The sequence below is a fragment of the Macrotis lagotis genome, chromosome 2, assembly GCF_037893015.1.
Source record: "Macrotis lagotis isolate mMagLag1 chromosome 2, bilby.v1.9.chrom.fasta, whole genome shotgun sequence".
In the NCBI taxonomy this organism is placed as follows: domain Eukaryota; kingdom Metazoa; phylum Chordata; class Mammalia; order Peramelemorphia; family Peramelidae; genus Macrotis; species Macrotis lagotis.
The window spans coordinates 5,637,841-5,663,053 of NC_133659.1; the positions used below are offsets into that span (position 1 = coordinate 5,637,841).

The 25,213-nt window shown below is 33.8% G+C and overlaps 1 protein-coding gene across 1 annotated transcript in view; it reads left to right on the forward strand.

Annotated features, from left to right (window-relative positions):
• Positions 1-8,808: 8,808 nt before the first annotated feature.
• The window catches only part of LOC141510822 (uncharacterized), a 33,772-nt gene continuing 17,367 nt past the window's right edge, over positions 8,809-25,213 (forward strand). Inside the window, 1 exon segment of the mRNA XM_074220277.1 lies at positions 8,809-8,952. Coding sequence (XP_074076378.1) covers positions 8,809-8,952 — 144 coding nt within the window.

Sequence of the window (25,213 nt, forward strand, 5' to 3'; positions counted from 1 at the left end):
AAAACAAAAAAAGGCAGAAAAATGTCATGACAAAATAAAGTGGATTTGAAGGGAAGGATGGGGGAAAAACAACTCAGAAGAGGAAAATACAAAAAGTTATACAGTTTGAAGCCCCAGAACATAATATGAATTGGTCTCCAGTTCAGAAAGACTTCTTAAAAGAGCTCAAAAAGATTTTAAAAATTACGTAGAAAAATTGAGAAAAGAAATACAAGAGAAATTCAACATCATGCAAAAAGAAACATTAGTCTTTTTAAAATATAATTGGGCAAATGAAAAAAAGATAATAGCTCCTTTGAAAAAAGCATTGACAAAATGGAAAAGAAGATGCAGAAGCAAACAAGAAAAGAATTCCTTGCATAATAGACTGAACTAATGTCTTTAGGAGACATCAAACATCACTTAAGTAATTTTTTAAAATGAAAAATACATGAAAATGTAAAATACTTCATTAGAAAAACAACTGATCTGGACAATAGTTCCAAGAGAAATAACATAAGAGTTATGGGACTACCTAAAAGCCATAATCAAAAAAAACCCATCAACATTAAAGGATTAAAGGGCCTGGAGAGCAAAGGAACTTGTATTACATCTAAGAATCAACTATCCTGCAAAATTGAACATACTCTTTCAGGGAATAAAGGATGAATATTTCTTAAAATAGGTGACTTTAAAATATTCCTGATTAAAAAAAAATCAGAAAATTACATCATAACACTTAAGACTCAGGATAAAAAGGTGAATGAGAAAAGAAAAATAGCAAAATTCAATCATATTAAACTGGTTGCATCCCTACATGGGAGGATGATGTTCATGACTCTTGAGAATTCTATTACAATGAGAGGAAATATACTTAGAATGAAGTAAGAGATAATTTTATTTTTTTTCATGATGTGAGGGGGACAATTTTTTAAAAATTAAGACAATAAAGAAGGAATTGCACTGAGACAGGAGAAAGGGGGACACAGAATGAGGCAAGTAGCATCACATGATGCACAAAGCACCTATTACAGTTGAGGAAAAGAAGGTGAGAAATGCTTTAATCTTACTTTGATTGGATTTGGTTCAAAAAGTGAATGCATATATACTCAATTGGCTTGAGATATTTATCTACACCTACAGGGAATTAGGAGGGGAAAGGGGAGAAGGGAAGGAGGGATTGATAGAAGGGAGGGAAGAAAGGAGGGAAAAGTAAAACATAAAAAGGAAAGAAAAGGGAGGGAGGCTGATAGAAGGGGACAGAAGGAGGAAGGCATTGTTCAGAAGTAAAACACTAATGAGAAGGAATAGGGTGAAAAGGAAAAGAAAAGTAAAAATGAAGGGGAGAGAGTAAGGAGGGTAATCAATAACTGTGAATGTGAATGAGATGAAATCTCCCATAAAATTGAAGAGGATAACAGAATGCATTAAAAATCAGAATCCTATAATAAAGAAACACATTTGAAACAGATGCACACAGAATAAAGATAAAAGGCTAGAGTATAATATAATATATAATTCTTAGCTAAAAGGAAAAAAAAAGCAATGGTACCAAATTCTGATCTCAAACAAAGCAAAAAGCAAAAATAGATCCCATTAAAAGGGACAAGGAAGGCAACTATGTCTTCCTAAAAGGTACCATTGGCAATGAAGGAATTTCAATACTAAATATTTCTGTATCTAGTGCTTTGTTATCCAAATTCTTAGAGGAAAAGCAAAAGGAACCAAATATAGGCAGCAAAACTATAATAGTGGAGACCTCTGCTTCCCTCTATCAGAATTAGATAAATCTCAATGCAAAATAACAAGAAGGAAGTTAAGGAGATGAATAAAATTTTAGAAAAGTTAGATATGATAGACCTCTGGAGAAAATTTAATGGGGACAGAAGGGCATATACCTTTCTCTAAGTGGCACTTACATAAAAATTGACCATGCATTATTTCATAAAAACTTCATAGTCAAATGCAAAAAGGCAACATTATTTAATGTATCATATTCAGATCACAATGTAATAAATATCATCTGAGATAAAGGGTCATTTAATGATAGAATAAAAATGAATTGGAGACTAAATAACATAATTTTTAAAAAATGAGAGGATCAAACAACAAATCGTAGATATAATTAACAATTTCATCCAAGATAATGACAATAGTATGACAACATCCAAAACTTGTAGGCTATAGTCAAAACAGTTAAAGGGGAAAATTGCATATTTCTGAATGTTTACATTAATAAAGTATAGAAAGAAGAAATCAATGTATTGGGCAAACTACTAAAAATGCTAGAAAAAGAATGAAGTAAAAATTCTCAAATGAATTTTAAATAAGAAATTTTGAAAATCAAAAGACATATTAAAAAATTGTAAGAAAATCATTAAAGTAATAAATAAAACTAAGTTGATTTTATGAAAAACCAAAGTAAAATAAAGAAAACTTAGGCTCATTTGACTGAAAAAAAGAAAACCAAATTATCAGTATCAAAAGGAAAAACGATAAACTTACCAACAATGAAGAGAAAATTAAATTAATGATTTAGAAATATTTTGTTCAACTGTATGTCAATAAACTATCTAAGTGATATGGATGAATTTTTTGTAAATACAAAAATATAAGTTGACTAACAGAAAAAGAAATTATTTAAACAGCCCATTTCAGAAAAATAAATTGAAGAAATCATCAATGAACTGCCTAAAATAAATTCTCTAGGGCCTGGTGGATTCACAAATCAATTCAATCAAGCATTTAAAGAACAATTAATTCTCATATAAATTATTTCAAAAAATAGATGGAAAATGGAGTTCTTTAAATTCCTTTAATGATACCAGTATTATGCTAATACAGGAAGAGTCAAAACAGAGAAAGAAAATTATGGAACAATATCCCTAGAGATTATTGACACAAAATTTTTTAAATTACATATTAGTAAAGCAATTACAGCAAATTATCTCTTAGACATTACACAATAATCAGGTTTAATTTATTCCTGGAATGCAGAGCTGGTTCCATATTAAGAAAGCTTAATAAATAAATAAAAAATACCATTTCAATAATCAAACTAAAGACATCCTATGATTATCTCAATAAATGCTGGAAAAGCTTTTGACCTATTTCTATTAAAAAAGCTACAGAGCATAGGAATAAATGGAATTTCCTTATAAATCACTTGCAAAATATATATATATATATATATATATATATATATATATATATAAAATTCTAAGGAAGAATAATTGTAATAGACATAAGCTAGAAGCATTCCCAATAAAATCAGGGGTGAAGCAAGGATGCATATTATCATCACTATTATTCAATATTGTGTTAGAAATGTTATCTTTAGGAATAAGAGAAGAAAAATGAATTGAAGGAATTAAAATAAGCATTGAAAAGAAAACTCTCATTCTGCAGATGATATGATAATACACTTTCAGAATCCTCAAAAATCAACTAATAGCTCCTTGAACCAGTTAGCTACAATATCAAAGGAACTAATGAAAGGAAGGTAATCAAGCCATATCAGATATAAAACTATATTATAAAGCAGAAATCATCAAAACTGGTACTGACTTAAAAATAGAGGGGTGGATCAGTAGAATAGATTAAGTGAAAAAGGAACAGTAGAAAATGATTACAGTAATCTCCTGTTTGATAAATCCAAAGACTCCAGTTTGTGAGATAAGATCTCATTCTCTGATAAAATAACTGCTGGGGAAACTGGAAGATAGTATGACAGAAATTAGGCATAGATCAACTTCTCACACTCCATGCCCAGATAATGTCAAAATTGATAGAGGATTTAGAAATAAAACATGATTAGTAAAACAGTAAAACAAGGAATTGTTTATCTAATAGATCTATCAAAAGGGGAGGAGTTTGTGACCAAAGAAGAGATAGAGAACATTATAAAATACAATACAGAAAATTTTGATTACATTAAATTAATTTTTTTCTCTAATAAAACCAATGTAATCAAGATTAAAGGAATGCAATAAGTTGAAAAATACTTTTTTTACAGCTAGAATTTCTGATAATGGATTCCTTTCTAAAATAAATGGAGAATTTCATCAAATTTACAAGAACACAGGTCATTTCCCAATTCATAAATGTCAAAGGAACTGAAGAGGCAGTTCTTAGATGAAGAAATTAAAGCTATTTATGTTTCTAATGTAAAAGTGCTCTTAATCATTTTTGATTAGAGAAGTGCAAATGAAGTGCAACTTTATACCTATCAGATTGGCTAATATAACAAAAAACAAAGTTGGAGAGGATGTGGGAAAACTAGAGTTGTGAACTGATCCAACCTTTCTGGAGAAAAAAATCAAGACCTATACGCAAAGGGCAATAAAAATGTGTCTACCCTTTGATCCAGAACCAATACTAGGCATGTATCCCAAAGAGAACATAATAAAGGGGGGGAAATCCATATATATATACATATATATATATGTATATATATGCATATATATACATATATATATGTATACATACACAAAAATATTCATAGCTGCTCTTTTTGTAGCGGCAAGAATCGGAAATTGAAGAGATATCCATCAACTGGAAACAGTTATGGACTACAAATATAAATATTATGGTTCAGTAAGAAATCACAAGCAGGCAAACTTTAGAAAAGTCTGGAAAGACTTGCATGAATTGACATTGAGTGAAGTGAATAGAAGCAGAACATTGTACACTAACAATGACATCATGTGATGATCAAATATAATGGACTTGCACTTCTCAGCAAAATCATATAACCAACAACAGAATTCTAAAGGAATTGTGATGGAAAATTCCTTTCATCTCCAGAGAAAGAACTATGGAGTTTGAATGTAAAACAAAGCTTAATATTTTTCAAGTTTTAAAATTTGGTTTGTTTTATGTTTATTTTCTTTCTTGCTGTTTTTTCATTTTTTGTTTTGATTCTTCTTTCACAACTTGATTAATATGGAAATATGTTTAATGTTGTTAAACATGTCTAACCTCTACTAGATTTCTCTCTTTCAAGGGGAGGGAAGGAAAGGAAGACAAAAAAAAATGTGAAACTTAAGACCTTACTAATAATGATTGTTGAAAACTATCTTTATGTGAATTTGGAAAAATTAATAAATGAATTTTAATAAAAAAGAAATATGATGCTATGTTGTTTTTATATTTTGTGGATTATTCATATCTTTTAAGTAACCTGATGGTCCTTTAGTTATCTCTCTTTAAATTTATTAAGGTCAGTTGTGTTCCCTATGAGGTTATTCAAATCTTCTTCCACTTTTCTGTATTTTGACTTCGGTATATTAGTTTTTGATGTTTTTTAGAATTATTAGAGTCTATTTTATCTACTCTCTAATTTTTAGAGAATATTTTCTTCAGGAAAATTTTGTGTCTTTTTCTAAACTCTTAATTCTTTTTATCATATTTTCCATTTCCAATACTAGCATCTTTTTCATTTTTTTCCTCTACTGCTGTCACTGAGTTATAAAAATAACTTGAGTTCTTCAAAAACTCTATCTTTCACTCTTCTGGAGATTCTAAATGGTGAAATGGATAAAGCAGTGGGCCTGGAGCCAGGAAGGCCAAAGTTTAAATCTGACTTCAGGCATTTACTAGCTGTTTGATCTTGGGCAAGTCATTTGACTAATCTCTTCCAAAAACAAAGCAAAACAACAACCACCATCAAAACTGTATGGACAGTTTGTCCATGGGATCACAGAGTTAGAAATGGCTAAGTGATAACAACCGAAATAAATCTTCCAGCAATTTTTGCTGGAATTTTATGCAAACTACATTTATCTTTCAAATTTTGCTTATAAAAATATTAAAAAATTAAAAAAAAAACATGGAATGGGGGAAGAAATATTATTTGAAAAAAGAAAATAAATCAACTTCCACTAAGGGGAGAAAAGGAAAAATTTGCTTGTAAATTTCCTTGAGTGTTTTTATTTATTTTGTTTATTTTTTCCCCTGAAGGTCCCCTCTGTTGTCCTTTATGTTGGGATTTTAAAAGTGGTGTTTTTTCTGTGGTCTCCTTCTTGAACCATGTCTTTATTCTATGTTCTGCATTCTTCAGAGGAGGGGGATATGGGACCCGAGTTTCTATCCTCTTCTGTCCTTCTGTTCCTATCACAGCTTCGGCAGGGGACCCACAAGCTTCCAATACCACCACAGTGATGTGATCTGGGGTGAGGTCTGTTCACTGCCCTCCTGGCCCGAGTTCTATCCATTCCTGACCAGGTTTGTATCTCTTGGCATGTGGATGGTTTAGAGTTTCATTATGCTGCTGCTGAATTCATTGACTCTTAGCCTGCTGAGAGGATTTGGAGTTTCCATGCTGGGCTAATAGCTAGAACTGAGTCATTGCTCAGCTCAGATAGCGGGGCCACTTGGCGATCATTTGTTTCCAAACTTGTTTCTTGCTTAGTAAACAGCTAGGACCTCCACTTGCTCTTCTTCCCCCATCTGAAACCCTGAAATGGGTGGTGCATGATAGAACTTCTAGAAAGCCCCCATCTATATGCTCCCAGGGTCTTATTTCTTCCTTGCTTCTTTCTACACTGCCCCTGGAGTCTCTAAGCCTTGAGGCTTCCTACACTGGGTCCTATTCTGGCCTCCTGGACATTGGAATGCCCCACAAGTGTATTTGATCATTTCAATCCTGTCCAACTCCTCATAACCATAGATGGGGTTTTCTTGACAAAGAAACTAAAGTGGTTGCCATTTTCTTCTCCATTCATTTTGATGGGCAAGCAGAAATAAGTTACTTACTCAGGACCTTACAACTAATATATGATTGAAACCAGATTTGAACTTGGGTCTTGCTTGACTCTAGGTCCAGTACATTATCCATGGTATAACAGAGCTGCCCTATTCTGTCACTCAGATGCCTTTTCACAAGTTCTCCTGATCAGACCCCATCCCTGGTGTTTGCAGACTTCTCCTTCCATTCTTCAATGCGAGAAAAAAGAGATTCACCAAATGCTCTCAAAAAAGGAAATAAGATCAAAAATTCTACTTGAAAATAGAGCAAGTTTTGGAACGTTGAATCAGCCTTGTCTTCACCTAAGGATACTTTACTGTCAAATGAAATGCATATTATAAACCTCTAATTCAAACAAGTCACTAGCTTGATGTGGGACATGTTTTTCAGAGAACTATTTCTCTAGGTGGAGATGAGAGTAGGATCGCGATGTCCCAGCTCTCTTCCCTCCTTCCTATTCCAGTCACATAGATGGCAACTGGCTGCTAACTGACAATCATGATCTCACCAAGGATAGTGAAACAGGCAGCCTTCTAATTTTAGGTTCACATCTCCATAGAACTGAAAACCTGACAGGACCCTTAAAGGTCATCTAGACCAAACATCATATTTTATTGATAAGAAAATTGAGCCTTATACAGTAAGGGACATTTTGTTCATGAAAACTCTTTAAGAGCAAGAATATTTTGCCTTGTTCTGTCTGTTCCCATTGCATAGAGCAGTTCTTGATACATAGCAAGACCTTGCTCCATTTTCCACTTTAATTCCCCAAGATTACTAAAATATGGCGGCAGGGCCAAGTCTTCTGATGTCAAATGCAGGACTCTTTAACTGTATCATGAATATCTCCCAAACCAAACTGATCTGCTGGCTATCAGACTGTCATTTGCCAGTGATCACCATGTTGTCTCTCTCATGACATTTGCTCAAAAGAAACCCTCAGGAAGTGATATCCAAGTGAATTGCTCCATATTCTCCTACCCAGAATTGACTATACCCAATTGAAAGGGTCCAAATACTCCTACTAAATCTTTTCCTTGACTAGAAATCTCTACATAGGCTACTCTCAGCCTAGCAGAAACCAATCAGGACAAATATTTCTAGATACTAGGCACTTCCATTTGGCCCCACTACTCCTTCATGAGAAAAATACTATCACATTTTCCCCATCACTCATTTTGATCTCACATACACAAACACATCACAAACACACAGAGATCTATCCACTGTCACCAGCCAGATGATTGCTCTCTATACACAAAGTCATGGCTGTATATACATCACAGCAGTAGTAGTGATGTGTGTCACAACAGAAAATTATAGTTTCTTTTATCAGGAAAAAAATCTACCTGAAAAATAGGCCTATTCTTCCTCCAGTGCATGTATGTATTTCCCATTCAAGTTAATGGGATTTATGAACATTCATCTAGAGCAGAGAAATCCTCCCCAAATGTAATTGCCTGTCAGCCGTGTGTCTCCATTAGGCTCACCTAGCAACGGTCTTTATTACATATTTAGCCATTTTACAGACTTGACTGGGAGTTTCCATTGCCTGGGCCTAAGAAGTGAAAAATTACCCTTGCCCCAGAGAAAATAAAAAGTATGGAAACCAAGAGTTGGTTAAGAAAGAAGTAATGTGGACAGTTGTCAACAAATATGATGGGCCATCAGCCTCCCGCCGCCATTCAACATTCATCAGTAGTTGTTTCTACTGGCAATTCCAAGGCTTTTAGTTCAAAATGTAAAATGTAAAGCAATGATCTGCAGATTTGACTTTTTTAAGAACTGAACTTCAGCTCCCTGGGGTGAATAATTATCACAACTGACATTTCAACAACGTTTGAAAGTTCATAAAGCTCTTCAGCATGTGACATCTCATTTGATCTCCATAAACAACTCTCTAAAGGAGGCACTAGAAGATGACTAGTCCCTGGTTTACAGATTAAAAAAACAAAACTGAAGCCAAACATTGGTGAGTAATTTACATGTGATTACAAAGGCAAAATTAATTTGTATTCCATCACGCTGATTAGGCTTTAACTAGATAGTCCCTCGCAGCTAGGTGGTCCAGCAAATGGATCATGGGACCTGAAGTCAGGAAGATCTCAGGCCCAACACAGCCCCAGGCATGTGGTGGTTATGGGAATGTGAGCAAGGCCTCTAACTTTTCTGGACATCCATTTCTGCATCTGCAAAATGGGATAAAGGTTGACTTTTCTCCTGAGGTTGGTGGAAAGATGAAATGGTATATTGTTTGTAAAGTGTATTTCAAATTGTCAGTCATTCTCCATATGCCAGAAATGGTTATTATTCTTTATTAGCATCAACATTATCAGAAAAACTTTTTTAAAGGAGGGGTTGCAGAGAGGGGAATGAGTACATTCTACCTAGAATCACTGATGTTGTATCTGTTTCATGCTTGCTTGTTCTCTTTTAGGTTTTTCCTGATGTGAATAGATGTGTGTGTGTGTGTGTGTGTGTGCGCGTGTACATATATATATTATATATAGATACATATCTATCTATATCTATCTCTATCTTTATATCTATATCTATCTCTATCCCTATATCCATCTCTATCATCTATAGCTATCTATAGCTATTTAATCATCTCTCATCTCTATCTCTCTCATCTCTCTCTCACTCTCACTCTTTCTCTCTCTCTCTCTCTCTCTCTCTCTATGTATGTATATACATACATACATACATATATATATATGTATGTATGTATATACATACATATATATATATATATATATATATGTAAAATGTCCTGTTTTTGAGGTAAAGGAACATTAAATCACTACTTATCCATCCTCCCTTATTATTCCAAGGAGGAAACTGAGATCTAGGGAGCTTGCTTAAGGATACCAAAGAGTACAATCATGGGAGGTAGGATAAAAACAAGGTTTTCTGCCTCAGAACAAAGTTTTGCTTTTTTTTCTTCATTATTAGCTTACATTGTCTAAGGATGAATGTCTAGAGTGTTTCCACAAAATATTTTGATGAATAAGAAAATCTTTTCATTAATTTGCCTCTCTTGATAGTCTAGTAATTTCCATTTTTTTTGTTTTAACTTTACTTTTTTTTTTCCTGCCTATCTGATCTGTATCACCATCTTGGAGGACATATAGCTATGGGTTCAAACTATAGAGATATTCACTTCAGATGGTAGCATAAGATACATACCATGTATGCCCAAGCAATAAACTGGTTTCATAAATCTCTATTTTACAGAGATCATAAAACAGGTTTGTAACTATTCAACAAAGCTTGTCCTAACTATTCACACAAAAATTCCAACTGGATGAAGAATAAAATACTATGGCTATTTATGGTCTAAGAGTATTCCAATATGTTCATAAACCACAAATTAGTCTTTTTAATTTACTGGCGCAGACAACTCTTCTAAGTTCTTTTCTACTAAAAATGTCTTAAAATATATACATATATATTATATATATTATATATATATATATATATATATATATATATGAGACCATTTTTTTCTTTAAAGTATCTTTGGTGTTTGGAAAGCAATGTTATATTTAGATCAAAATATGTGACCAAATTATGCTTTTTTCAGAATAATTGGATAAATTCACAGTTTTATTAACAAAATACTGATATGTCTGGCTTCCTGCAGCTCTTTCAACATTAACTGTTCCCCTCTTTTGACCCTGTGCTAATTTGATGACTGAAAGCCAAACTTGATATTGATGTGATTTGACTTCCCCTTAGGGTTATGCTGAATTTGAGCTTCCTTTCAAAGGGTTATTAACAATTTGCAATTATTTTCAGTAATATATATAATATTTATGGATACACACATATTACTGCATTATATTCACAAGCAAAACATATAAATTCATTCCCTAACCTTTTATGTGTTAGTATATAGTTTATTGTCTTAGACAGTTGGGCTAATCACATCTACGTTTCAGAAATCAGACTGTTCATTATCAAAAATAATTCAAATATTGTTTTTTCCCATTTGAGTTTCCCCTTGTTATTCCAGATTCATTGATTTTGAGGAATTCCGAGAAAGACTGGAGGATATTTAAGTTGAGAAAGAGTGGAATAAAAAGAATCAGGAAAGTCATTACAGTAATATAAACCCCAAGAAAACTAAAACAAACTTGGCTTTGGTGTACTAAGACCACGAGTGTAGATTGTTGTTTACATGACTAGATATGAAAGTGTCTGTTGGTTTTGCTGATTGTTTAAAAATCCCTTTTTTTTAAATCAAAAACTTAGGAAGGATGTATGCAGAAATGATGGGGATGAAAAAAACACGAATTGAACATTAAAATTGCTTTTTGGGTAGATTTAAAACAATAGTAAGCTACATAATTTATAAAGCACGACACACACACGCACACACAGAGTCAAGAGAAGCTATTTTACTGCTATAATGAATATAATAATATCCCAGGTAACAATATTACCTCTCTCAAGACAGATTGGAATCTTCCCCAACAACTTACTCTCAAAAAGTTACCTCAAACAGATAAAGTTTAAATGACTTGTCCATAATTAAACAGTTTTATATATCAGAGATGGAACTTGAATTCCAGTCTGCTTGGATTAGACCCTGCCTTTTGGCATGATATATTTGACAACTAGAGACCTAGCTCCCTTTTAACTAGTCAGCGGGCTATCTTTGAACCTGTTTATGGATATAAATATTAATATCTATCCAGATATTTAGCCTAAAATCCCTGTAAAAGGACAATGACAGTGAGTAAGATTCCATATTAAATGGGAGGAAGAGAGTTAGGTGAATTTGTATTTGGAGAAGTACAAAATTTCTTTAAGGAACCTAAGCTATTCCTTTAAACTAAGATCTATCATTTTAAAATAAACAGTCTGTTGGATATATTGTTTGATTCTGAATTGCTCTCTTGTGACGAAATAGAAAAGTGCATCAAAAGGAAATTCCAAAAAATAATCAGAATTAAAGATGTCATTAAAGAAATGTATAATGAAGGGGGAAAGAGAAATATAACATAAGATTCTTGGTGATACCCATTTCATTTATTTCATTGTTTGTTGTATATTCATTACACAGTATAGTTCCTTACACAGTAGATACTTAAAAATATTTTTTGAATTAAAGCAATTTTAACTGATATCATCATGAGTAAATTTCTGTACTTCACTTTCATAAATTAAATCCCCAACTTTAAGATGGGGAAAACATGGCAAAATAGCTACATCTGTCAAAAAGAACCTTTGAAGAAGCAGGGGGCTTTATGTGAGTGAAGACTTAATATCCTACTAAATATTCTTTGAAGTATTTTCTAATTCAGATTGAATGAGGAAGAAGATGATGAAAATAGTAATGGTGTTGCTATCATGCAATCAACTTGGCTTTGTTATAGTTGATTTGGCTCTGACTTCATTAGTAGATAAATGCAGATCAGAGGATCATTTCTGTGGAAACCAAACTTTTGACAGCTGACAGATATGACTTGGAGGTGTTTCAGTTATGAAAATATTAAATTGTCTATCTAGTTTATGGTGAGCTTTACAGACATCTACCTCATTGCTGTGTTACAGTTGTTCAAAAAAAATTGAAATGGAAGGCTGAAGCCAGTTTATATTGGAAAAATAATTGTTTAACATCATAACCCCTTCTCTGGAAGATGTTTTCAGTAAATAATATGTGAAGAAGAATTAGATCACATAAATAAGAAGAGCTTGAGTCTTATCTACCACTTTGAATATGATCAACAGATAATTACAGACATGATCTTTCCATACTAAATATTGGGTGGGGGGAAAATTATTGCATTATTTTAAGAGTGGCATTAAACAGTCTTGTTTTGTAGGGGACGTAGAGTTTAGACCTAGAGTTATTTCTGAAAAGGGAAGTGACTTGCCCAGAATCACTGAGTCCAGGTATGTTTTTTTTAGGTTTGTTTGTTTGTTTTTTTGCAAGGCAAACAGGGTTAAGTGGCTTGCCCAAGGCCACACAGCTAGGTAATTATTAAGCTTCTGAGGCCGGATTTGAACCCAGGTACTCCTGACTCCAAGGCTGGTGCTTTATCCACTATGCTACCTAGCCGCCCCATAGGTATGTCTTACATGGGACATGGACCCTGATGTTTGGGTCTCTGCATCTGGTTCAGCCTCTAAATGATGCCCATTTTAAAAACAAATGAATGTGGAGAAGCAAGTCATCTGTTGTCTCTCAAGATGAGGCAAATTGAGTTAGAAAAATCAAAATTATGCCCCCTAAAATCCAAGATGGGTAAAGTAAACATTTTGCTCAAAAGAAAAAAAACATATAAGACTTGTATTTATTAATACATTTGGGTCTTACAATAGTCCTATGAAGACAGTTATGACCTTCAAAATCAAGACTAGTAATTTTTAGGTCCAAAGAGAGAGGTAAAAGAAACACTTTATTATTGTTGACATTTGAGTCCATTTGGGATTTTTGTGTCAAAGATACTGGAATGAATTGCCATTTCCTTCTCCAGTCCATTTGGCAGATAACAAAACTATATACACTTATTTAGAGATTGTCGTTTCAATCATGTCTAACTCTATGATCTAATGTGGGGTTTTTTTGGCCAAGATGTTCTAGTGATTTTCCGTTTCCTTCTCCAGCGTATTTTACAAATGATAAATGGAGAAAAAGAGATTTAAGTGACTTGCCCAAGGTCTCACAGCTAGCAGGTATCTGTTACCATATCTGAATTAAGGAAGATAAGTCTTCCTGACTCCAGGATCAGCTCTCTACCCATTGTGTCACATAACTCCCCAAACAACAACATATACACATTGAAAAAAAATAACCATATACACATATATGTAAACATGTATCTGTACATACACACAGATGGATAGATGGATGAATGGAGAGTGAGATAAATTATATATAGATTCCAATATTGTGAATAAAAAAGGAGAATTTTTCGACAGTGAAATCATTTGTTTGTTACCTATAACAAGCTACATGAACTCTTAGTAGAGGCCAAAGTCATGAAGAACTGGGTTAGGGCCTTCCTTTATCATTTATCTGTGTGGTGATAGACAAGTCACTCAGTTATCTAAAGTCTATTTCCCTTATCTCTAAAATACCATAATAATGTATTTCATAGATAAGCATATCTATATACATGCACACCATATACATCTACATACACAAGGGCATATATAAGTGTGTGTGTGCGTATATATATATATATATACACACATATATGTATATATGTGTATATATATACACATATATGTATATATATGTGTATGTGTATATATATATATATATATATATATATATATATATATATATATATGACTATATACCCTATTAGTGCCTACATGCATCCATTTAAACATAGATACATAAAGTCATATAATAACTTCCCAGCATTTTAGGGGTAGATTCCCTATGTTTCTTTTATACTAAGAATTTTTAAAAGTTAAGCTGGCTCTGTGTTTTGTTTTGTTTTGGGTTTTTTTGCAAGGCAATGGGGTTAAGTGGCTTGCCCAAGGCCACACATCTAGGTAATTATTAAGTGTCTGAGGCCAGATTTGAACTAAGATAATCCTGACTCCAGGGCGGGTGCTCTATCTACTGTACCACCTAGCCACCCTATGTGGTTTTCTTAATATCTAGTAATTACCAATACATAAAATCTCAAAAGGGAAGAACAGCATCTCCTCCATAGTTTATTATATAAGAAAACTGGCAGATTCTCTCATTTGATAAGTACCTTGGACAGTGAGTGTGCTGGATAAGGTATGTGTACAAGAAATGACTCTTTAATGAGGAAAGCTAACTTAGGGAAATAATGATTTGAATTTTTTTTTAAATAGCCTTTTGAGCTCATGTCAAATGTACTTTCAAAATAAATATATTGAACTCAAGGTCTGAAAGTAGAGATGATAGAAAATAACTCTTTAGTCATCATTTAATCCAAAGCAGAACATTTTGAATTTAAACGGAACCTATTTACATAGATCCTCTTTTCTCACACAAAAATGATTCCTTCCAGTTGTATTATGATTCAAGTTAGAACAAAATGAGTAAGGAAATCAAGAAATTATTATCATTAGCAAAATGCCCTGTGTTCCACTGATTTCACATTTGAACCCCTTCAACCCTTGGTCTTCTTCAAGTACAAGTAAAAATTGGATTGCTCCAAAATTCAGTGCATATGTGTGCATGCATGTGCTCATGATTCATCTTTCAGACAAATAAGAAACCTTTTTTTTTCTATTTCCTTATGAAAGGCTGAAGGATCAGTAAGTAGAGGGAAATGTTGAACTACAACTATCCCAGCCATCTTTTTTACCTTTTAGAGACATCATTTTTTTTTTTTTTGGTGCTGGGGTGGGGTTACCTAAGGCCACACAGCTAGGTAATTATTTAGTGTCTGAGGTTCCATTTGAACTCAGGTCCTCCTGACTCCAGCACTGGTGCTTTATCCACTGTGCCACCTAGCTACCCCCACATGATGTATTTAAAAAAAAAAATCAATTTTAGCCAAAGCATAATACACAGTGGGGGAGGGGGTATAGAGATAATTTTATAACTTTATGAAAATATAGTATATATTTGTAATATATAACATGTTTGTTAATGCAAAAATACAAACAGGTCACAAATAGATAAATCATCCTTCGATTTAAATTTGTTTTATGAGAAGTTTCCAATTTACTGCCCCTTTACCCTATATTTGAGGATTGTGAGGGAACATTTCTCTTTATTTTTTTTCCCCCAAAATTTAAGCATTTCTGTAAGATGACCAAAAATGTCATTCATAGATTATATGAATATAAACTACATAATTAGGGTGTGTGCTTATGCTTCAGAGCCAGAATATTATGGAAACAATAGTAAAAAAAAATTCCTCATTTAATAGCAAGTTTGTGTTCTCGTTCTCATTCTCTCTCTCTCTCTCTCTCTCTCTCTCCGCCCTCCCACCCCAGTCTGTCTCATTCTTCACACTTCAAAAACTTTTGCAAGTGTTACTTCATTTGATCCCTCATTTAATGGTTCTTAAAGAGCCCACATATTATCAGAAGACCATGTTGACCTCAATTCACTCATTTTTAAAGTGACTTTCCTTTAAATAAGGAACATGATGTTATGCTAAGGATATTGACCTTGGAGACAAAATATTTTTGTTGAACTTTGTTAAACTTCAGGTCTGAGTAATAAGACTTTGGGGGACATCCTTCTTCATGGGGTCATATTTCTTCTTTTGAAATCCAGAGCATGTGATTGCCTTTGTATAGATGGATTTATGCACTCATTGCACATACATACATTTCAACATATACAGATGTGCTTAAACACATCTATACATGTGTCATGCATAAAGGGCATATGTACATTGTATATACCTATAAACAAAGATATATCAACATAAGACATGCATGCCTCTGCCTATATGCCCATACATACCTACACATAAACATGTATGTGTATATGTCTGTGCTGTTATTTACTCATTCAGTTGAGTCCAATTCTTTGTGAACTTCATGACCCTGAGTCCCAGAGCACACCAAAGTTGTCAAAGGAATTTGCTTGGTGAATATTAAAAAAGTTGTTTGCCATTTCCTTCTCAAGGGGACTAAAGCAGAAAGATGATAACAGACTTGGCCAGGGTCAGCCATCTAATAATAATAAAGCCTGAGACCAAATTTGAACTCAGGTCTTCCTGACTCCAAACCCAGTATTTTATCCACTGAACCAGGTAGTTATTCCTTATATATGTTTATATATATATATACACACACACACATACATATATACACACACACACACACATATATATGTACTCACATATGTTTATATTGGAAACCATTTTTGTTGCCTAACCTAAATCATTGATTTGGTTTGGTGGGGATATAGTATATCACACTACTGCAGCCACACACTGATTTCTTCCATTTTATCATGCCCCTCCTTCCTCTGGGCATTCTCAGCTCTCTGGGAACTTCAGGGGAAACAGAGAGACCTATGTATGTTTGGTTGATTCTGCTTTCATTTTGTAAAACAAACCAAGAACAAACATTATTGGAAGGGCTCCATTTGAATGTGAAGGCTTTATAATAGATATGCATATGTGAGATTTGGATCCATAGCTATATAAATCATCTTGAAACAAAGATCTTCAATCTGAACATTAATCACTTACATTCATTTAGAATTTATGGCTGGGATTTGTTAGACTTTCCTTGCATTTTTTTTTAATTTTCAATATGAAAATTAGGCAATTCATTTGAAAATGATCAACAATTTAACCACTAATAGGAAAATTGAAAGTGAAGCGACTCCATTTATTTCAAGGGGATGGAATTGATGAACTGATATTTGACTTTATAACAAGCTTGACCTTTAAATGTTGAAAAATACTCATTATTATCAATGCAATATGCATTTAATTCCACTAAAATCATAGAATTCTAGAGTGGAAAGGGTCCTTAAAAGTCCTTAAAACCAAAGTCCTCATTTTCAGTTTCGAAAGTAAAGTTAAAAAAAAAAGGAAAATAAGTTTTAAAAGCTTACGAAAGAGCACCTAATGGCTCATTTTGGCCTAGAGCTCAAATGTTAGTCTTATCAACCCAGATGATCGGTTAAGAGTTTTCTTCTGTTTCCTCTTCCAATGATGTTGAAAGTCAGTACATTTTCAAAAGCTGGATTAAGAACAAACCTGAATTATTTAATATCCTTTCGGTGACATCATTTAAGAAACAAAACTTTGGCTCTTTACTTTTATGCTCTGTTTCCAGTCATTTTTTCCTTAATAATCCAGGATCCTTAATACCTGCACAATAGCTTTTGACCACTCCCTCAGGAACACTGAGATTTCTCACATTTCATTGATTTCTCATAGCCAAAACCAGGTTTGCCATTTTCAGCCACAAGCCTTGATGTTTATCAGTGGAATGGTAAGTAAGGACCTAATTAAGTATGAAATTACCTTATATATCTCTAAAGCTGTGTCTGCTCACCTTTAGGCATTCTGGGAATGCACCTAATGAGATATGAGTTTAGCTCCACAGGAAAATCACAAAGCTCATTAATGCTCATTAAAACATAAGTAGCACTCATTGTATTCAGGAAAATCTTGCTGTATTATAATGAGCAACTGAATTAGCCAATGGACCAAAACCTTGACATGAAACTGCAATGTGCTGGGAAAAGAAATAGCAGACCAATGATGGTGGTAAGATATTCTCAAAAAGAGCTCCGTGTGGCCACAGCTGCAACAAATTGAACAGAATTCCCAGGAGTTCACCTCAGAACAAGGAAAAATCAATCAGTCTGGGTTGATTTCATATGTCAATGAAACACCAGAGAGAATTTTGATGTATTTGTCCAAAAGAGAGTTTTGAAGGATTTGTTCTTGCAAGCTTTAGGCTATTTGAAAACCTTCTTCCTTGTCATTACTATTATTATTAATAATAATAATATTATTATCATTCATTAGTAGTAGTAGTTGTGGTAGCAGTCACATTAACAGCAGCAGCTGCAGTAATAATAGTTGTAGTAACAGTAACAATAGTAGTAGTAGTAGTAGTAATAATAATAGTAGTAATAGTAGTAGTTGTAGTAATAGTAGTAGTAGTGGTAGTAGCAGCAGCAGCAGCAGTAGTAGTGGTGGTGGTGGTGGTGGTGGTAGTAGCAGCAGCAGTAATAGTAGTGGCAACAGCAATGGTAGTAGTAATAGCAGCAGTAGTAATAGTAGCAGTGTAGTAGTAGTAGTAGCAGCAGCAGCAGCAGTAATAGTAGTAATAGTAGTAGTAGTAGAAGTAGTAATAATAGTAGTAGAAGGAGCAGCAGCAGCAGCAGCAGCAGTAGTAGCAGTGAGGGTGGTTCCATGATACTTGAATTGTTATGTTTTGGACTGTAGCATCCCACTTCTGGACTCCCTCGATCTTCCCCAGGCCAGAGTTGGAGGGTCGGAAGACAAGGATGAGGAAGGAGACAAGCACTGTACCAAGATCTCCAAGTGCTCTGTTTATTCACCAGAATAAAAGTGCTTAAATCCCTTTCAGTCTCTAATCCACTCCCACTCCCATGGTACTTAGCAAAACAAGGTTCTGATGCTCAAAGGCGCCAGGTGAAGGTAATTTACAGTATTCCCATGCACAACAGTTGCCAACTTTGGAGTTGGGGTTTTTTTTTGGGGGGGGGGCAGGGGGAGGCAGTTGTTTTTGTTTTTCTGGCTCCTTGTAATATTATCTCCTTGACCTGGAAGCCCTGGATTTTGACTATAATATTCCTGGGAGGTATTATTTTAGGATCTCTTTCAGGAGAGGATCCATAGATTCTTTCAATTTCTATCTGCTCCCCCCTTCCCTTCTGGAATGTCAGGGAAGTTAAATAATAACCTTTTTAGGAAAGTAATTTCCATTCTTTTTCATCAGTTTCATGGATAGTAAGATTTGGTCTATTTAATAAAATTGGCAAAAATGTGTCTGTTCCCTTTACTTTTCCTCTATTAAAATGATAACCCTCCCACTCCTACAATACTGCTGCTGCTACTACTATTTCTACTTCTAATGTTACTACTACTACGTCAATGTATACCTGGTATTAATAGCCTACTTTAACATATGAAAAGTACTGTACTTTCATTCCTTCATTTGTTCTCTCACTAATGCTTTGGGCTAGGTAGTAAGGGTTTTAGTTCATCCATTTAATGGAATTATAAAAAATAATCAAGTCAAGTTTTCTCTAGAAAACTGCAGAACAATTATTTCCCTAAAGATTTTATATTGATGAGAAAATTAAAGCTCTTATTGATGATTTCTCCATTGAATTTTCAATTTTAGAAGCATCTTTATCTAATCTCTACAGTCTGGGATTTGGGACTTTCTGCTTTTTTTCAGACACCATATATATATCTGCAATATCTTGACATTTTTTATCATTTCCTCACAGAACATATTTGGGCATAGTTAATCTAATTCAATCACTCATCTCATTCTTCTCTTCATTAATATAATTTCTATTTTCTCCTCCAATATACCTCTATTTATTTAATATATCAAAAGGGAGAATACATTCCACCAATGGAGAGTAGAGTACATAGCTCTATTGACAGTCAGATTTCTGTGATTCATGTAGCAAATCCCTCTCAATTCTCTTCCATGGGATTTATGGTATGTTAGGTACTGTTTGACACAGTTGAGAGAAAGAAACCAATACAGACATTCCCTGCCTTCAAGGAACTTCCATGAATTAGAATGATTTCATTCTTAGCCAACCTTACTTTAATTTTTGAAAGGATCTAATAGTATATGTATCGCATGTAAATAACAGTTTTCCTACTTCAAATAACTCAAAGAGTTTGGGTTCTAAGACCGTACCTTGGAGAGCTTGTGACAAACTCCACATCACATTGAAACATGAGAGCGGAATTTTGTAGAAGCATTTATTCTGTTATTCTGTGGAGGAGTTTATTCTATTAATATTCTAAAATTGGAGCCTCTGAAGTTTGGAACTCCTTAAAATTAGGCATACTTGACTGAACTGCAAGAATAAACACATAAAATTTATAAATAAATCCTCCAATTCATTTGGGAAAAAAAGCAAGTTTATGAGTACTGGCAGCATTTTTCTGAATTATAAAAAGCCCTTGAAAATAATAAAGCAAGAATAATTTAACAAAAAAATATGTTTTTCATATAGTACATATAAACTAATTAAATGTAGAGGGGGTGCAAATATGGGTAGCTGGGTGATTCAATGGATAGAGTACTGCACCTGGAGTCAGGAAGACAACTTTTTGAGTTCAAATCCAGTCTTTAAAAAACTAGTTGTGTATCAATGGGCAAGCCTCAATTTCTTTATCTGTAAAATGAGCTAGAGCAGAAAACAGAAAACCATTCCTATGCCTTTGCCAAGAAAAACCCAAAGAGGACCATGAAAAGTCAGGTATGACTAAAATAACTGAGCAGTGATACCTATATGTAAACATAATTCCTATAACCCCAAAAGATCAAAGAAAGGTGAAAGTAATACAGCTCCTCTTGGCATGACAAAAAACCCAGAGTTCTGAGGTTCTCCATAAAATGTAAAAGAACTGAACAAATTATGGAATGTGGATGTAAAAACAGTATGGTGATTCAAGATATAATGAAGGGAATGGTTTAAGAACAACTCAAGATGATTTCTTTAAATGAAATAGATTGAAATTAGCAGAAACAGGAGAACAGTTTAGCGAAAAACAGGTTAGATATGCCTATAATAGAAAAAACAGAAGAATAAACAGTGGAAGGGAATGGAAGATAATGAGTAGAAGTGTTAGGCTTTAGTGATCCTTCACTTGTCAAAAAGAATGGATTGTAATATGATCACATTGAACCTAAAGAAGCACATCAGCTCATGGACACATTAGTGATATAACAGTTTCCATGTGGACTTTAGCAATCTCAAGGGAGAGGGGAGATACTACTAGAAAGCTCTGTAGATTCAAAAAAATAAATTTCTTTCAAGATGATAAATTCTTTATGGAATCATCCCTGATCGGCTTCAGGAGGATGCTATTTGAACAAGACCAGTATCTTTGGAGAATCAGGGTCCTTGTTCTGGTCCCAATATGTTTATACCAGAGCATAAGCATTATTTTTTTCACATTTGATGTCATTCACTGTACCACTGGAAAGTAGTGGAGGGAGCAGAAGTCACTGGATTAGGAACAGGGGAAACTCATGATAACTTCAGACTTAATTGTCATAAAATTAAAATCATCACCTAGTCAAGGGCTAATCTTTCCTACATAAAATGAAAGTCATTGGAATCTACAAAAACTCTTTTTCTCTTAAAAATGAATTTTCCTCCAGAAAGTAACTTTTTCTATTTCCCTAATTGAATTTTTAAAACCACCATCCACATGATAGCTTGACATGTCCATAACAATTATATTTTAAAAACTTCCTATTCCACTATGTAAATTAATAAAGGAAAAACACTTGTCACTAAAAATTATTTCACAAAAATTCATCATTAAAACAAACAATTGTGAAAATATATTGACTCTAATGCCATGACCAACTATAATACTAAAAGAATTGAGTGGATTTTAATGTATCACACTATTCAGGTTTTGACAGAAAGATGATAACCCCAAAGTGTCAAATGGGACATGCTCACTATAAAGAATATTAACTCGTTTTATTTGACAATATATTTGCCACAAGTCTTTTTCATCCTTTAAATTAAGTGGGGGAGGCAGCTAGGTGGCATAGTGGATAAAGCACCAGCCTTGGAGTCAGGAGTACCTGGGTTCAAATCCGGTCTCAGACACTTAATTACCTAACTGTGTGGCCTTGGGCAAGCCACTTAACCCCATTGCCTTGCAAAAACCTAAAATAAATAAATAAATAAATAAACAAATAAATAAATAAACAAATTAATTAATTAAGTGGGAACAGGAGAAAATAAATGCTTATTAATTGAAAAGTTATGATTTCAGTTGCAAAAATTGGTTCAAGTTTGTTTTTATAAATTTTTAATTTCTTGGTTATTGATTCATCTGATTCCCTTGCTCTGCTCTGCTTTAAGTTGTAAACACATTGGATTATATAAAGCAGCAAAATTTCAGAGAAGAGAGATTCAAAATAATATAATTTAATCTTATGGAAGAGTAATTAATTAGTATGTATCCTTTTGTACAACCTTTTGCTTCCTGAATAATGTGAATTAACTTCTGAAAACTCTCCCTAGCCTGGCAAGAAATGCCATTTTCTAGTTAATAGTTTCAGAATCTAGAAAGGCAAAACAATTCAGAAACCACTAATCTAACTGGTCAGTTTTGTGGATGAGGAAACTCATACCCAGGAGGATAAGTGAGTTCCCTAAAGTCACACAGGGAACAATTGTCAAAGATAGGACTTGAACTCAAGTCCTCTAAATACAGAGCCACTTTTAGATAAAAGAGTGAATGAAGTACAGAATAAGAAATTGATAACTCATAGTATATTGCTATAATTAGTTCCCATCTGCAGTATCATTTTCAGATTTGGGAGACATATTTTACTATGTACCCTGTTGAGTAGGAGCACCTACAGCGGGCGGCAAAGAGGAAGGTGAATAAACTGTAGTCACAGGAGAAGAATCCTACAAAGAAGCAACAAGAAAATAGTAATCCATTGTTTTTGAGCAGCATCTTTATTTTTTTTTCATCCATCCAAATTCCAAAATTTCCTTCCACCCTCTCTTCCCACCACCCTCCCCTCAGTGGTGAACAGTCAGGTTAGCAATGTGCAGACACATTTGTGTTTAACATCTTTGCAGATTGGTCATTTTCTGTATGAGGAACTAGGATTAAGGGAAAGAAAAACAGAAGAAATAATTTTGTAAAGTGTATATAAGATTTTCTTTTGGATTGTTTTGTTTTCCTTCCTCTGGATGGGGATAACATAGTCCATAGCCAGTCTAATACAGTTGTGCTAGCTCTCTGGACTGTTGGGTGGAGCAGTTCCATCAAGGCTGATCATCTCACAATGTTGTTGTTGATGTGTACTTTGTTCTTTTGGCTCAGTAGCAGATCCCATAAGTCATTCTATGCTTCTCTAGACTCCAGTCCTTTGTGATTTCTTACAAAACAGTAATATCCCATAGTATTCATGTACCATAACTTGTTTAGCTATTCCCCAATGGATGGGCATTCCTTCAATTTCCAATTCTTTGCCACTACAAAAAAAAAAAGCTGCTAAGAATATTTTGGAATATGTGGGACTTTTCCAAATTTTCATGATTTCTTCTGGATATAGGCCTAGAATTGGAATTGCTGGGTCAAAGGGAATGGAGAGTTTTAGTGCTTTTTGGGCACAGGTCCATATTGCTCTCCAGAATGGTTGGAACTATTCACAACTCCACCAGCAGTGCATCAATGTCCCAATCCTCCAACAACCTCTTCCAACACTGATTATCTTCCATTTTTCTCATCTTGGCCAATCTGATGATACCTCAGAGTTTTTTTAATTGCAATTCTCTAATCAATTATGATTTGGATCAATTTTTTCATAGGATTCATATAGCTTTAATTTCTTCATTTGAAAACTGTTTATTCATATCCTTTGATCATTCATCTATTGGAGAGAGAGTGGTAATTTGAGCTCTAATCTTTGTTATGGGAACACTAAGAGTCCAATCCTAATTCAGATATTTATTTCTTAAGAGATCTAGGAAGATCATCTATTTTCTTTTAGTTTCATTTTCCTATCTGTAGGACAGAGATAAAAAATAGAACGTACTCAAACAAGGATGCAGTGAGGATCAAAGATAGGAACAGAGAAAGAAAGAGAGACACATAGGCAGATTTCCATTTGATCATTTTTTAAGTCATGTCAAATACCTTGCGACCCCATTTGGGGTATTCTTGACAAAGATACTAGAATGGCTTGCCATTTCCTTTTCCATTTCATTTTACAGGTCAGGAAACTGAAGCAAACTGGATTAAGTGATCTGTCCAAATTCATGGAACTAGTGAGCACCTGAGATTTCCCAACTCTAAGTCCAACACCTGAAAAATCTAAATGCATTATAGAAACAATTTATCAATAGGATAATCACTGTTATTATCATCATTTATAATTAATTGGATAGTGATATTTAGCTTTTAAGGCTAGGGAGGTTTAGAATGGCACAACATCTATCTTCAAATATGTGAAAGCTCATCACGTGAGAGAGGAAAATCAACTCCCTTCAAGTCAGGTCAAAGTTCGTGATTTGGGGCTATTGTATAGATGGCTCTGGGGTAACTGAAATGGGAAAACAACAGCACTACATCCTGCCAATGGAATTGTGTATTTGAGGTAAAACAATGAGAAACTGGCCAGGACAAAGGCAATACAGAAGAAAAAATTTTCCCAGAATTTATCATGGAGTTGTTCAGAAGGGAAGTAAGAGGCAAAGACATCTGAGGCCCATGAGGAATGAAAATTAATTCTTGTTTGGGTATAGAGGACAAATAGGGGATTTCTACAATCCAAGGCAAAGAATTCTAGAAGACAGACGTGGACTGAAACTCATGAAAAAAGTTTAATCGAAGGGGCTGGCAAACAATGTGGGAGTGACAAAATATGATATCAATAACATTTTTTTATTTTTTATTGATTATTTTATTTATTGTTTAGTTTATTTTTATTAATTGATTATAATTTTAATATGTTATATTTTATAATGCTATTCATTTAATATTATATATTTGGAGAAAAGCTTGATAGACTAAACTAACTGCTACACTATAACACAGAGACATTTGAAAGGGATCTGATTTTCCCTTAAACTCCTACACCTGTATCCAAAATCTCTTATACCTGGATCTAAAGAAATGGATTATTGTAGGCAGAAATCTGGTCTTGTCTGATGAAATCAGTCATATAAAAATCAGATTAAGTTAGTGACTTTTTGAGATCAGGGACTGTGCTCTTGTCTTCGTAACCCTACTGCCTTCACTATAAAACACTAATAATGAAAGCTAAATAGTGGAATGACTGACACAAAGA